The 14,727-nt window shown below is 44.7% G+C and overlaps 1 protein-coding gene across 1 annotated transcript in view; it reads right to left on the bottom strand.

The window, feature by feature from the left end:
• Positions 1-1,109: 1,109 nt before the first annotated feature.
• med1 (mediator complex subunit 1) overlaps positions 1,110-14,727 on the bottom strand; it is a 41,067-nt gene continuing 27,449 nt past the window's right edge. The window contains exons 13-17 of the mRNA XM_033034855.1: positions 12,434-12,555; positions 11,582-11,783; positions 8,996-9,091; positions 7,162-7,267; positions 1,110-5,168 (exon numbers count right to left, since the gene is read on the bottom strand). Of these exons, the coding sequence (XP_032890746.1) occupies positions 1,949-5,168; positions 7,162-7,267; positions 8,996-9,091; positions 11,582-11,783; positions 12,434-12,555 (3,746 nt within the window). The 3' untranslated portion in view covers positions 1,110-1,948. The remainder of the gene's footprint in view (positions 5,169-7,161; positions 7,268-8,995; positions 9,092-11,581; positions 11,784-12,433; positions 12,556-14,727) is intronic.

The raw sequence follows: 14,727 nt of genomic DNA, 5'->3' as shown, positions 1-14,727 counted from the left end.
GATCACAGTTTAGACCTCACCGAATGGCAGGAAAGACTTTCTCTGGACAACCCATGGCCTCACATTCTGAATGATTTCTGACAGCTTATGTATTTGCTATCACGAATAAAAAAAAACATTAACCAAATGAGAAAAATTCCTGTGAATATCTATTTGGCAAATCCAATGACTGATTGATTTGGCCACACTGGATGACAACATGAGACCCTGCAATATCTGAACTACTGTTAAGACGTGAACCATTTTATAATTTGGTGGGATCCTAAGAGTATTATTGAGAGGTCCAATATTTCCTTTCATGTGGATTGGAAGTGGGATGCACTTGTGACCTTTTAATTGTTTCACGTGCCACGTAAGAGAGATCTCAGCTATTATTGGAATCTGCTATCAAGAAAACAATTTAGAGAGCATTTATCTTTCGATTTCTGCAGGGTATTGAATGTAGACTCGTGGCTCAACAATATGGCTTCTAACTGATATCCAGTTCATTATTGTTCTAGCAGAAGGCCAATTGGACTAATATTTAAACAATCTTATTGTGTGGGTGATTTAATTTGTTTAAAGATGCTTTGCTATTCCAATAAATATCATAAATGGGGATTCTTTCAACCTGCCTCTTCAAATGGACGTGAACTCGCTGCACAAGAACATCGACATCATATAATCTTTCTGCAATTACTTTCCACTTGGGTATCAATTTCCCTTCATTCTTGGAAGGTAAAAAAAGTTATTGCCTTTGGGTTTGTGGTTTTATCAGTTATGTAATAGGTTTTTGCTTCCGCTTTTATGAAACCATGCCAAGACGTAACTAACTGGTGAACTGCCGGGAGCTTCATTCAATGCAAAGTGGGCAAACCTTCACTTGTGGATTCAATGGCTACACGGAGGATAAAATTATGGCAAGCAAAATAAGCATCAGGAAGAACTATTGGGAAGTTTGGCCAGTACAATGGCTGGGTTCCCTTCAGTTTACACGTGTGGTTTAAATTTGAACACCATCGTCCAGATCAGGTCGTGAAACTGAGACAAAGTGGGTGTTGGAATCTGTAAAACGCATTCTCAAACTTTCAATTGAGGCAGAAGGCTGGAGAAAAATGATAGAAACATTCTCCAAACAAGCAGAACCGTCAGCTTTAAAATGTCAACGCAAAATAATCATACAAATGCATTCTGGCTCTTTGGAAGAATAATCAAGAGAGAAATCAGCATTGTACTGCAAACTGTGCATTTAAAGCAATATACACATTTGACATTAAAATGATTTAACAAAGCTTTAGAAGCCGTTAAAATTATTTCAATTCTGAAATTAAGAGATTAATAAATAGTTAAAAATAAAGCACATTAAAAGCATATTAGGTTTTATGTAAAACAATCTGGACCTAACTAATAGTTAAATAAAATCTATCTCTTGCACCAGGGTTGGGAGTCAAAAAGATTAAACACTCAGGCCATTTTGTTTTTTTAGAAAAAAAATATGAATGGCTTTAACACACAATAGAGCAACTTCTTCCGACTTTAAAATAGTTTTGCATCAATAAAAAAATGAGCATTCACGTATGGGAGGCAAACACAAATAGGATGGAGCCAGGTTCAGGAGGTTTTAAGCTCTGCTGAAGAAAGCCAAACCAATCCTTGGTCAATGAACCTTCATTGGCTTAATTTCAATCTAGTCCCCTTCTGAAAAGGAAGATTAAGGATGTTCATGTAAGACTTGACAAAGCCCCCCCCCCCCCCCACTCAAAGATGTACAGAAAATGGTTTCATTTTATGTACACTGTTTGAGAATTGGTTGTTGACATTAAAAATAATTGGTAATTTTAAAAACCTTTTGTGTGCGAATGAGGCATCTGCCAAGATTGGAGATAAAGCCAAGAACCTCACACTTAGGAACAAAATGTGATCATAGTACTGTTGACACTCTCATGGTTTATGAACAAAGCACTTCATTTTAATTACCAATCAGAGCAACGTTCATGAGTTCATCATCATCGCCAATCAAAAATGCCGGGCTGGGGCGAGATGACCTCTCGGAGTTCATGGATGTGCTCCCTGCCATAGATAAGGATTGGTCAGTTGATATCGGAGACTTTGACCAACTCTCTGCTTTAATACTAGAGTGAGATTTTTTCTTCTCCCTGTCTCGGTCCCGATCGCGATCCTTGTCCTTCCCTTTCTTCTTCTCCTTTTTGTGCTTTTTATGCTTTTCCAAACTATACTCAGGGAGCGGCCGGACATCGTCGTCCGAGCTTGGACTGTTCTGGTGGGACTTCTCAGCGAAGGACGAGCCGGACTCGCTGCCACTGTCGCCACCTTGAGGGGTGTAGGCGGGCGACTTGCTGTAGCTCGGGGAACAACGTTCGTGTTTTGGCGTTGATCCGCTGAACAAAGGCGACCCATAGTTTTTTGCTCCGGTGATCTGCGGTCTTAAGCCATCGCCGCTGCCATCACTTGGCTTCTGCAAGGTCACCTTGGCCTTGATGCTCGGAGAACCACCGTCGTGCTTGCTGATGATGATCTTGGCCACGCCCGTCCCCCCGCCGTTCTTGGAGTCGGAGGATTTCTTCCCACTGTCGCCCGAACTCCCCGAGACGGAGACCTTGGATTTGCTTTCTTTGTCACTCTTCTCTCGCTTTCCCTGATAATCAGCCGGTGACACACTGTGCTTGGACGGGATGCCGTGAGCAGATGCCATTGCTGCTGCTGCCGCCGCCGCCGCCATTTGGCCGTCTGCAGAGTCGTCAGCGTTAGAACCACCCACACCACCCACGCCATGTTTCAACTTATCAATCACTGCCGTCAAAGACGGCTTCTTGGTCCGACTGGGAGACTTCCCTTTGATTAGATTTCCGTGGGCGTTTTGAGATGAAGACATTGAGGAAGCAGAGGAGGAGGACGAGGAAGAGGAAGAGGAAGCTGGAGGTTTCTGGTTCAAGGAACCGGAGGATGCCATGCCAGAAGACTGCTTCATGCCTGAGCTGGAGCTAGACCCAGACATGTGAGAGCTTCCTGAGCCCGAGCTGACTGGAGACTTGGCTTTCATTGGCGGAGTTCCCGGAATGGGCTTCAGTGGCGATGAAAGCTTCTCCGAGTTGCCCGACGGTCTGGAGTGGGAGGGAGAGACGCTGGGCTTTCCTCCGGATGGATTAGCAAGAGACGAGGACGACTTGACCTGGGGCTTCATTTTGCTGCTGCTGTTGCTGGACAAGCTGCCACTGCTGGTCAAACCGTGCTTGGTGACTGGAGAGGAGCTGGGTTTACCCATGGACTGAGACGAGCTCTTGGACTGACTGGAACTGCCGCTGCCTTGCCCTGGATACAGGCTGCCGCTGCTCATTTTGGAACTGGAAGAGCTCTCCGACTTGTTGCTTTTCAATTTGCCGGAAGAGGAATTGGAGGAATGAGAGTGGTGACTTTTGCTGCTGGACGAAGGGCCTGAGCCAAACTGACTGTGCAAGGACGATTTTCCGACCATCTCCTTGCGGATCTGAATTGTAATTTTCGGGATTGGAGGGGTGGCCACACTGGGTGGAGTCTGTGACCTCCCAGAGCTGCCAGGGGATTTGGAACCGGTGGTGCTGGCAGGTGGTGTGAAAGGCCTACTAGACACGCTGTGAGACGGAGACTTGTTTTCCGAGTCGGTTTTCTTGCGCTTCGGAGGCTTTTCCTTGTTTTTGCCATCGCTCGACGGAGTCCGGGTGCGCTTGCCGGGTTTACTGTCGTTGGTCATCCCGGGTAAGCTGTTGCTCCCGCCACCGTTTCCTTCCTTGGCAGATCGCTGCTTTTGAGACTTGTCCACTTTTGCAACCTCCACGGTGCTCAACAAGGGGCTCTGGTTTCCAGTGTGTTCCATCCCGTCGGGCGGCCCCAGCGACTTGTTGCTGTTGGTAAACATACTAAAATCCACCATGTCCGCGTGGCTGCTCCCTTTGGAGCGCTCCCCGCTGTCACCGCCCATCGCCTGCACGTTCATGGAGGCAGACGCCGGTGGGGGGAAACCCTTCATGTCATCCATATCGCCGCCCTGGCTGCTCTCGTCAAAGTATCCACTCACAAAATTGTTCCCGCTTTGATTTTCCAATAAAAAATCTACTCCGTCGGGAAAAAACTGGTTAGAGGAGTCACTGGTGGGAGTGGCGGTGGCATCTGCTATTAGGTCTGCAGGGTCAGTGTATGTGTTCTCGTTGCTCCCAGCCTGAAAAACGTCTGCATCAAAAGTGCTGTTCACAGCAGCATGGGATGAATTGACGGAATCACGGACAGGGGTGCCGGCGGACGGACAATTGTCGGTGGGGGTGGCCAGCTTCGTTTGCTCCGCTATGTCGGACAGAATCTCTGTGACGTCAGCTCCAATACTGTCCGTGCTAGACAGGCGTGCCATCCTCTGCATGGTGGACTGCTGCGAGTGTGCAACTGTGCCAGGGTACGTTGTCGGAGTGTTGCACTGACTGGGGGCAGGGGTGATGTGCGGGGTGTCCAAAGTATCCCCGGGCATGTTGACGTCAAAGACACTGTTCGGAGCGTCGAAGTCCATGGAGATGAGCTCTCTCTGGAAGTCTTCCTCGGTCTGAGGTTGCTTGGGTTTATCCGTCTGAGACCGAGTCCTCTTCTTCTTCTGTTTGGTGCTGCCCGAAGCCACGTCGATTCGTGGGGAGCTGGAAGAAGAATTTTGCCTCTCCAAGGGGCTGCTGCTGTAAAGCGTGGAAAAATCTTGGCTGGGGTTGTCCTTGAGCAGGTTCATCAGCATGGGGTGGTTTTTGGTATTACTTGCAGGGGAAGAAACCAGCGGAGGTGTGTGACCAGGGGGCGTGGGGCTTGACCCAATGGATGAACCAACACTCCCTGTAATTTGCAACAAGCTGGTCAGGATCGGGTTCTGGTTCACTTTAAAGGAGTCTTCCCCGTGTCCTGATTCGTGCCTTTCCTTCATGCCCTGCATATTGAAGATGGTGGAGTTGGGCCCAGGAAAGGTGCTGGTTGGCGTAGTGGTGGTGTCACTGGGTGGGTTGTTGACCTGCTGCGTGCTGTAGCCGGGGCTGCTGGGTGGAGGGGGGTTCCTCTTCAGCATGTCCTCCACTGTCTCGGCAATGAGGGGCAGAGCTGGGGTGTCCGCTTGGATGGTCTCTGCCTTGCGGCGGATTGCCCGCATCGTCACTGGGATAGACATACATCTGCAACACACAGGGCATCAGTGGCAATTATTCACATTCACCCACACTGCTGTCAAACTGTACCACACAAACAAATTCAAGCAAAACAAAAAGCTTTCCACTGCACCTCGGTTCACGTGACAATAAACTAAACTGAACCAATTCAATAAAAGTGAACTTTATGAGGAACGCGACTGTGAGGCGGCACTGTGGCACAGCAATAGTGTTGGCCTTACAACGCCAAAGCCACATCGGGAACATGTTTCCTGCCTCTAATGTGTCCAATCCCTTAATAATCTTAGATGTTTCAATAAGATACCCTCTCATCCTTCTAAATTCCAGTGTCTCCAAGTCCAGTGGCTCCATTCTTTCAACATATGACAGTCCCGTCATCCCGGGAATTAACCTACGCTGCACTCCCTCATTAGCAAGAATGTCCTTCCTCAAATTTGGAGACCAAAACTGCACACAATATTCCAGGTGTGGTCTCACTAGGGCCCTGTTCAACTGCAGAAGGACCTCTTTGCTCCTATACTCAACTCCTCTTGTATACTCTGAAGAAGGGTTTTGGCCCGAAACGTTGCCCATTTCCTTCGCTCCATAGATGCTGCTGCACCCGCTGAGTTTCTCCAGCACTTTTGTCTATCCTCTTGTATACCCATGTATAGCATGATTTGACTGGATAGCACGCAGAACAAGTATTTCACTGTATCTCTGTACATGTGACAATAATAAACCAAACTAGATAACTACAAACAAGTATTCAACTCTGAAAGCTAGCCCATGCAGCATCCAACTATATGACAACTCATTTATTTATAATTCTCAAATTATTCCTATTTTGAAGTGTTAAAGGGCTCTTTATCCCAACATCCTGACAAAAGCTTTCTTGTTCTACAGTTACAGTCTTGTAGCTGTGTTCTACACTTGCCTTTAACACACTCCCACCTCACGGGAGAGTCCTTAGCTGTGTTTGATCTTCAATGCATTGTCTAATTTCAAACACATAACACTATTAAAAGTAGCTAAGTAGTTCTTCTATTTTTAAACTTCTTGGGTGTCAGAAGATTGGGAATAAAGTAGTTCAGACTATTAGTTTTACTCCCCACTGATTTTCATATCTGAAGCTATAACTTGTCAGGGTATCAGTACATACAAGGAACTGCAGATGCTGGTTTACAAAAAAGACACAAAATGCTGGAATAACTCAGCAGATCAAGCAACATCTATGGAGAACATGGATAGTCGATATTTCGGATCAGGTTCCTCCTACCCGACCTGAAAATTCACCTATCCATATTCTCCAGAGATGCTGCCTGACCTTCCGAGTTACTCCAGCACTTTGTGACTTTACTTGTCAGGGTATCATTGAATTGGTACTGGCATCCGTGGAGCAACGCACAAAGGCAGTAAATCTTTGGGAGTACGAGCAGGCCATTGAACTATGGACGGCCACAGAATCGAACCCCATGTCATCCAGAATACAAGATGCGCACGTCTCGGAAATTAGGGACAGGATAGCCTATCTAAATAGGAGACAAGAGGCTGCAGATGCTGGAATTTTGAGCAAAAAAACAAAGTGCTGAAGGAACTCAGCAGATCAGGCAGTATCTATGGAGGCAAATAGACAATAATTTGGGTTGGGACCTTTCTTCAGTCCGACCCGAAACGTTGTCTGTCCATTTCCCACCACACATGTGGCTTGGCCAACTGAGTAAGGCTCGTACTTTGTTGTTTTATCCCTACCTCAGTAAATATTCTAGAGCCTTGGATGATGTGCTCCATTAAACTAAAGATCTTCCAGTCTCTGTGTCCGCCCTAAACTAGCAATCTCTTCTCCTGCCAGATAGCTGAAGAATGCTAGGTATGGTATAAATATCACAGTGCCACCTCAAAAATAGGTGTTTAATTACTTAAGTGATTGTATATCGATAGACCTCATCTACGACACCCCCTTCATGATCTTCTGCTACACCGTTGTCAGGAGGTAACAAGGAACAGAGAAAACCCTTACCGCTGCACCACTCTGGTAATGAAGTCGTCAGTACAGATGAGGGCATCAGAAAGTCCTTTATAGAGCTTGCAGCACACTTGCCTGGAATCCAATACATCCATCACAACTGGCAAAATAAACAGCAGTGAACATAATTAAACACGAGAATAGAAGCTAGCCCGAAGATCATGGCTACGCGGGCTCTCTGGTTTTTAGGAGCATTCAAAACAGAAGAACAATTATTTAGGATAATGGTAAAGCTTGCAAATATTATCATAGTTTTACCATGCCCGGAGCCGAAGGTAATTTCAAAATTGTGGAAATGGACAAAGCACAATGGTACTGCGGGCCAAGGGGTTCTCGGATCAAGGTAGCCATTCTCCAACAGTAACAATCTGAAGAACCATTGGTGACACAGTGGAGCAGCTTGTAGAGCCGCTGCCTCACAGGGCCAGAGACCCAGATTTGATCCGGACCTCAGGTGCAGTTCGTGTCCATGTTCTCCCTTATGACCAAGTGGGCTTCATCCTGGTGCTCAGGTTTCCTCCCACATCTAAAAGACGTGCAGGTTTGCAGATTAATTGGCTTCTGTAAATTGTCCCGAGTGTGTAGTGAGTGGATGAGAAAGTGGGATAACATAGAACCAATGGTCAGGTGTACTTGGTCAACTATAATTTCCATGCTGCGTCTCGAAACTAAACTAGTGGGAAACAAGGAGAAGTTTTTTCCAAACGCAGAAAATAAAGCAGCCCGAAAGGCTGTTGGGGGCAAACATGAGATGCACTTGGAGGAACAACCTGCAGAGCTTTGATTTGAGGAGGAAGTTGGCTGAATTGTTCTACCGAGGAAGCAGCACAGGCAACTGTCAAATGGTCTCCATTTGCAGAGCTTCAATCTAGTACAATTCTCTATGCCTGTGTTGTGGCCCTATTGTTGAACGCATTAATTACCCAGTGTGGGTACTAGTGTGGGTAATTAATGTGGGTACCAGTGTGGGTACCCAGAAGGGCCTGTTTTCGTGTTGCCTAGACATTATGCCATGTGTCATGGTACACCAGTCATTGAAAGTAGGCATGCAGGTGCAGCAGGCAGTGAAGAAAGCGAATGGTATGTTAGCATTCATAGCAAAAGGATTTGAGTATAGGAGCAGGGAGGTTCTACTGCAGTTGTACGGGGTCTTGGTGAGACCACACCTGGAGTATTGTGTACATTTTTGGTCTCCTAATCTGAGGAAAGACATTCTTGCCATAGAGGGAGTACAGAGAAGGTTCACCAGACTGATTCCTGGGATGTCAGTACTTTCATATGAAGAAAGACTGGATAGACTTGGCTTGTACTCGCTAGAATTTAGAAGATTGAGGGGGGATCTTATAGAAACTTACAAAATTCTTAAGGGGTTGGACAGGCTAGATGCAGGAAGATTGTTCGCGATGTTGGGGAAGTCCAGAACAAGGGGTCACAGTTTAAGGATAAGGGGGGAAATCTTTTAGGACCGAGATGAGAAAAACATTTTTCACACAGAGAGTGGTGAATCTCTGGAATTCTCTGCCACAGGAGGTAGTTGAGGCCTGTTCATTGGCTATATTTAAGAGGGAGTTAGATGTGGCCCTTGTGGCTAAAGGGATCAGGGGTATGGAGAGAAGGCAGGGATGGGATACTGAGTTGGATGATCAGCCATGATCATATTAAATGGCGGTGCAGGCTTGAAGGGCCGAATGGCCTACTCCTGCACCTATTGTCTATGTTTCTATGAAGAGTGGACTTTTTACTGTTGTGCAGGTAGTTACATAAGTTTCTGTAAATGGGATTGCATAGTAAAATACCAGTCAGTTTTTGAGTTGATAAAGTAGCATACCGCACACGAGAGAGTCATTGACTGGGTGCTGGAAGGAGAGGCTGAAGCTGGTGTTGGTCAGTGGGCACACCTCAAACTGCAGACGACCGGGTAAATCTGCAAACACATGATTCACAACGCAATGATAACAACAATGCTGTGGAAAGATTAACAAATTGGGAGCGTAACTAAGAGATATTTATTTTTTTAATTTGTGATATTTAAATCGGCGCATCCTTATTTAAAGTAGCAATGCAATTGGTCTCACTAAGATTGACAGCAGTATCAATTATGGTAAAAAGACTGACCATTCTTTCTAAGTTCCAGAACACGTTCATTTTTCAACCCTTTTGTGTTAGTTCCATCTCTTAACAATATTCCATATTCTATCAATATTCTATTCTACAGAAATGACTATAATACTGCAACTACAACCTAACCAACCTCTCATTTCCTCTTTACATTAAATGTATTCACAGCCAGAATCTCTTTGGTCCTTTTAATAGTCCTTGCAGTCGGCTCCCCATACTTATTAACATCTCTGCATCAAAACATTTCAAAGAGGATATAATTCTTTTAACTGAAAAGCAAAAGACTTGAGATGATAGAAGTCTGAAATAAAAACAGAAAAGGGTCCAAATTTTCAGCAGGTCAGGCGAATACTCAAGTTCCCAGGTTCACCAGACTGATTCCTGGGATGGCAGGACTTTCAAGGTTCACCAGACTGATTCCTGGGATGGCAGGACTTTCAAGGTTCACCAGACTGATTCCTGGGATGGCAGGACTTTCAAGGTTCACCAGACTGATTCCTGGGATGGCAGGACTTTCAAGGTTCACCAGACTGATTCCTGGGATGGCAGGACTTTCAAGGTTCACCAGGCTGATTCCTGGGATGTCAGGACTTTCATATAAGGAAGACTGGATAGACTCGGCTTGTACTCTCTAGAATTTAGAAGATTGAGGGGGGATCTTATAGAAACTTACAAAATTCTTAAGGGGTTGGACAGGCTAGATGCAGGAAGATTGTTCCCGATGTTGGGGAAGTCCAGAACAAGGGGTCACACAGTTTAAGGATAAAGGGGAAATCCTTTAGGATCGAGATGAGAAAAACATTTTTCACACAGAGAGTGGTGAATCTCTGGAACTCTCTGCCACAGAAGGTAGTTGAGGCCAGTTCATTGGCTATATTTAAGAGGGAGTTAGATGTGGCCCTTGTGGCTAAAGGGATCAGGGGGTATGGAGAGAAGGCAGGTACAGGATACTGAGTTGGATGATCAGCCATGATCATACTGAATGGCGGTGCAGGCTCGAAGGGCCGAATGGCCTACTCCTGCACCTATTTTCTATGTTTCTATGTTTCCAGGTTGATGAGCTGGGAATATTTCTTTTTTTAAATCAAAATCTTTTTAATTTAGTTTTTAGGACATAACAAAGTGCAAAGTTGTATATTTGTTATAGACAGAGTGCACAAAAAGAATAAATAAAAAACAACTTATGCTAACATATAACAAGACAACAATAAAAGAAAATGAGATACCAAAAATAATCCCTCCCGAGTCACTACCAGTGAGCATATGCAAATATCAGCCTGTCACAACAATAATCCACGATAAATGAATGGGTAGACTGTTAAGGTGTTCAACTGTGCTTGATGATCAAGCATTTATAAAGTCTGGAATGCATTTAATAAAGGTCCCCACTCTTTCTGAAACCTTCCATTTGAATGTTGAAGTGAGTACCTGATTTTCTCGAGCTTTAGGCAGGACATAATATCTGTCAGCCATTGAGTATGAGTGGGCGGGGTAGGTTCCGTCCACCTGAGCAGGATTGTTCGCTGGGAATATTTCTAAAGCAAACATGTTTTAAATTGCAGAGTACAAGGGGGGGGGGGGGGGCAGAGGAAACAAAAGGAGACGTTTGTGAGAAGGTTAAGACCAAAGGGGACCGAAACACATATGTGGCGGTGGTGTTGCTGAAGACAGTACGAGGTGAGTGTTTTTTAAATCACAGCTAATCTGTCTGGAGTCGGTATAAATAGGAATGTGTAGGAAGGAACTGCAGATGCTAGTTTACACCAAAGAGGGACACAAAATGCTGGAGTAACTGTCCAGCTGAGTTACTCCAGATTTTTGTGTCTATCTTTGGTATAAATAGGAGATGGATGAGACCAGAAAGAAAAGTAAACATAACTGGAATTATAAGATATAAAACGCTGCAGTTGTTAGAAATATGGAGTAAAAGATATTAGTCGATCAAGTATCATCAGGTAGGGTGGAACAGTGGCGTAGCGGTAGAGCTGCTGCCTCACATAGATCCGGGTTCGAACATGACTACGGGTGCTGTCTGTACGGAGTTTGTACGTTCTGCCTGTGACCACATGGGTTTTCTCCGGGTGCTCCGGTTTCCTTCCAAGCTCAGGTTTGTAGGTTCATTGGCTTCGGTAAAAATTGTAAATTGTCCATAGTGTGTAGGATAGTGTCGGTGTGCGGGAATCGCTGGTCGGCGCGGACTCGGTGGGCCAAACGGCCTGTTTCCGCGCTGTATCTCTAAAGTCTAAAGTAAAGGTAGCATGTGTGGGAGAGCAAAATGGAGTAACGGTTCTATTACCTTCCTTCAGCACAGTCCTCTTCACACAGCTCCCAATTAGAATGTTGTACGCCACTTGGTGTCGGAGAAATTCCAGAACCCGAGGCACTTGGCCTGGGTGCCTGAAAGGGATTTTATGAAGCAGTGCTCCTTGCAAACATCTCCCATCGTGGATTGGGGCATCCTTGTTCAAAAAATAGCAATGCTGTTGGCCTGGCAAAGACTGGGGGGAAAAAATGGTGAAGTAATCAGGATATTACACATTTAATACCATACATTCACCATCCTTTGAAATGGAGGAGGGAACATGTCAAAGTGCAGGTGGGTCTTCATTTCTCCCTCTTTCGCTTACTTCTGGTCAAGTACGAAGAGCATGAGTGAGTTAAATGAATCATTCATAGAGTCATGTATACCAAAGATAGACACAAAAAGCTGGAGTAACTCAGCTGGACAGGCTCTTGGGCTCAACATGCCCACACCGACCAACATGCCCCCATTTTACACTAGTCCCATCTACCTGCGTTTGGTCCACATCCCTTTAAACCAATCCTATCCATGCACCTGTCCAAATGTTTCTTAAACGTTGTGATACTACCTGTCTCAGCTACCTCACCAGAAGCTCATTCCATATACCTACCAACCTTTGTGTAAATAAAGTTGTCCTTCCGGTTCGAGACCCAGGCACAGAACGCCACAGGAGATCCTTTTTCCCTGTGGCTATCAAACTGTACACCTCCTCCTCCTTCTGTCGTAGGGTAGACTGAGACAGGTCTTGATGGTTGATGTGGAATATTTTTTGTCAGCCAAGCCTAATCAGTTAATTGATAAATCAGCAAAGTTGCAAACAAATGAATGAATGTTAATGTTACTCACAGCATAAAACCGCATGTTGTGTTTCAAAGTTGAAGCACTGCCGTCCTTTCCAGAAAGTACAAATTGTGTAATCAATTCATAGAGTGGAACTAGAGTGGTTGGAGGATCAAAGAGGGGGATACCTGTCCAAGAAAAAATATACCAGTAAGATAATGAAAATCCCACAGCCAGTTAGAGTAAAAAATAAACACTAAATGGTACTGTTTAAAAAAGAGCTGCCAGATGCTGGAAAAATTGAAGGTAGACAAAAATGCTGGAGAAACTGTGGGTGAGACAGCATCTATGGAGCGAAGGAATAGGTGACGTTTCGGGTCGAGACCCGAAACGTCACCTATTCCTTCGCTCCATAGATGCTGCCTCACCCGCGGAGTTTCTCCAGCATTTATGTCTACACTAAATGGTACTGCTCTGTTAGATAATTTATTATATAGAACAGGAGTGATGATTAAGGTGACTTCTGATCTACAAGGTACTATAAAATTCAATGTAAAACTTGAACAATATGTTATAGTAAATACTCATACTTAACACTTTATTGTAGTCTCATCCAAATTTGCCTTTCGGGTGCACGAGAATTGAATAGCACTTTTTTCTTGTAATACCAACCTTCACTACTAGATGGCATAGACACACTTATTTAAACTTTAACAGAATGGTACTGACTGCTTGAAGTAAATTTCTGAAACAGAGTTTAAATTGTTTCCAAACCCAGACCGTCATTTCCATTTAAATATTTGGATAAGGATATTAACTTTGATGTTAAGAACACCCAGTCTGCTCTCTCAAAATTCATTTTTATACTTCGATGGGTTCAAATTTGCTCCACTTTGCCGCCTGTTCACTTGCACCTGGAGGCATGGCCGTCTTAACAGCATTATACGCCCCCGGGCAAAGTAGTTCGCTGAGGCCCCGATCTACATATTCCGTTTTCGTTCCTGTTTTTTCACATCGCTATAATCTGAATCGGGACACCTACTCCTGGCTTTCAATTCGTATTCACTAAATTTGTCTCTAATTTCCTGCAGATAGGTTTTCAGAGACTCAAGAAGATTCATGGCACCAAGTGTGTTCACATCCTCTGACTGCAGGACCTTGCTTGATTTGTTCACTCTTTCAAGAATGTCATTCCAAAGAATTGTGAGAAAGATCATTTCCAGGTTCTCCATTTCCTCGCTCAATCCTTCTGCCTCTCGCCTTGCGTTCACTTCCTGTTCAGTGTCGGCCGATACAGAATCCAGTGCATGTTTAATTTTCTCCAAACCCCCATACAGAGCATGAACCGCATCAAAATGTGACGGCCATCTTGTGTCAGACAGACGCTTGACCACAACATTTTTTCCCAAAAGATGATGCCAGAACATTCCATCGACGTGTAGAAGCAGAGAAAAAGGAATACAGACACTGAACAAAGTCAAAGAATTTTACAATCTGTAGACAACACTCTGCCGCTTTTACTCCCACCAAGTTCAGGCTGTGTCCAGCACAGGGGACATAGATGGCAAACTCATTCAGTTGATGAATCCGTGCTTGCAATCCAGTATAGCGTCCAGACATATTTGAGGCATTGTCATACGACTGACCACGGCAGTTTGATAGTGGAATTTTGTTCTCATTAAGGAAATCCACAACAGTGTCTGCTAGATTCTTTGCTCCATGAGAAAAGATGGTGATGAACCTAATGAAACGTTCCACAGGCTCACATCCTCGAATGTATCGGACAGTAAATGTCAGTTGATCAGTGTGTGAGATGTCTGGAGTGGAGTCCACACTTATTGAATAATACTTTGACTCTTTTATTTATTCAAGGATAGCACAAAGAACATGTTGTCCCATTAGTTCAATAAATTCCTCATAATGTTTGCCGATAAATACGTTGGGTTCCCTTCTCCAGGATTTCCAGTTATGCAGCGCGTGAGATACGTGTGGTTGTAGAGGTGACTGTGATACTAAATCAGAGGCCAATGCCAATGTTCACTTATTATCATAAAAATTAACATCAATTCATTAGCTTTAGTAAAACACATGTATTTTCCAATAACAAATATTTATAGTTTAGTACAGTACAGTATTTATTTATTGACAGCCAGTCACAACGTACATAGATTAGCATGGGGCGTCTATGCTCGTGGGGCCCCGGGCAACTGCCCAGCATGCCCATGCGTTAAGACTCCTTGTCTGGATGTGACCATACGGAGATAAATAAGGGAAAGTGGCAGCTGGAGGTAATGGGAAGAAGCCTGCAGCATAATTGCAGGCAAGCCTGATCCTGACCTCAAACAATTGCTGCTTCCTAC

Source organism: Amblyraja radiata, chromosome 16, assembly GCF_010909765.2.
Source record: "Amblyraja radiata isolate CabotCenter1 chromosome 16, sAmbRad1.1.pri, whole genome shotgun sequence".
NCBI lineage: Eukaryota > Metazoa > Chordata > Chondrichthyes > Rajiformes > Rajidae > Amblyraja > Amblyraja radiata.
Note: the sequence above shows the minus strand (reverse complement) of the source record. Positions and strands in the feature narration are given on the sequence as shown.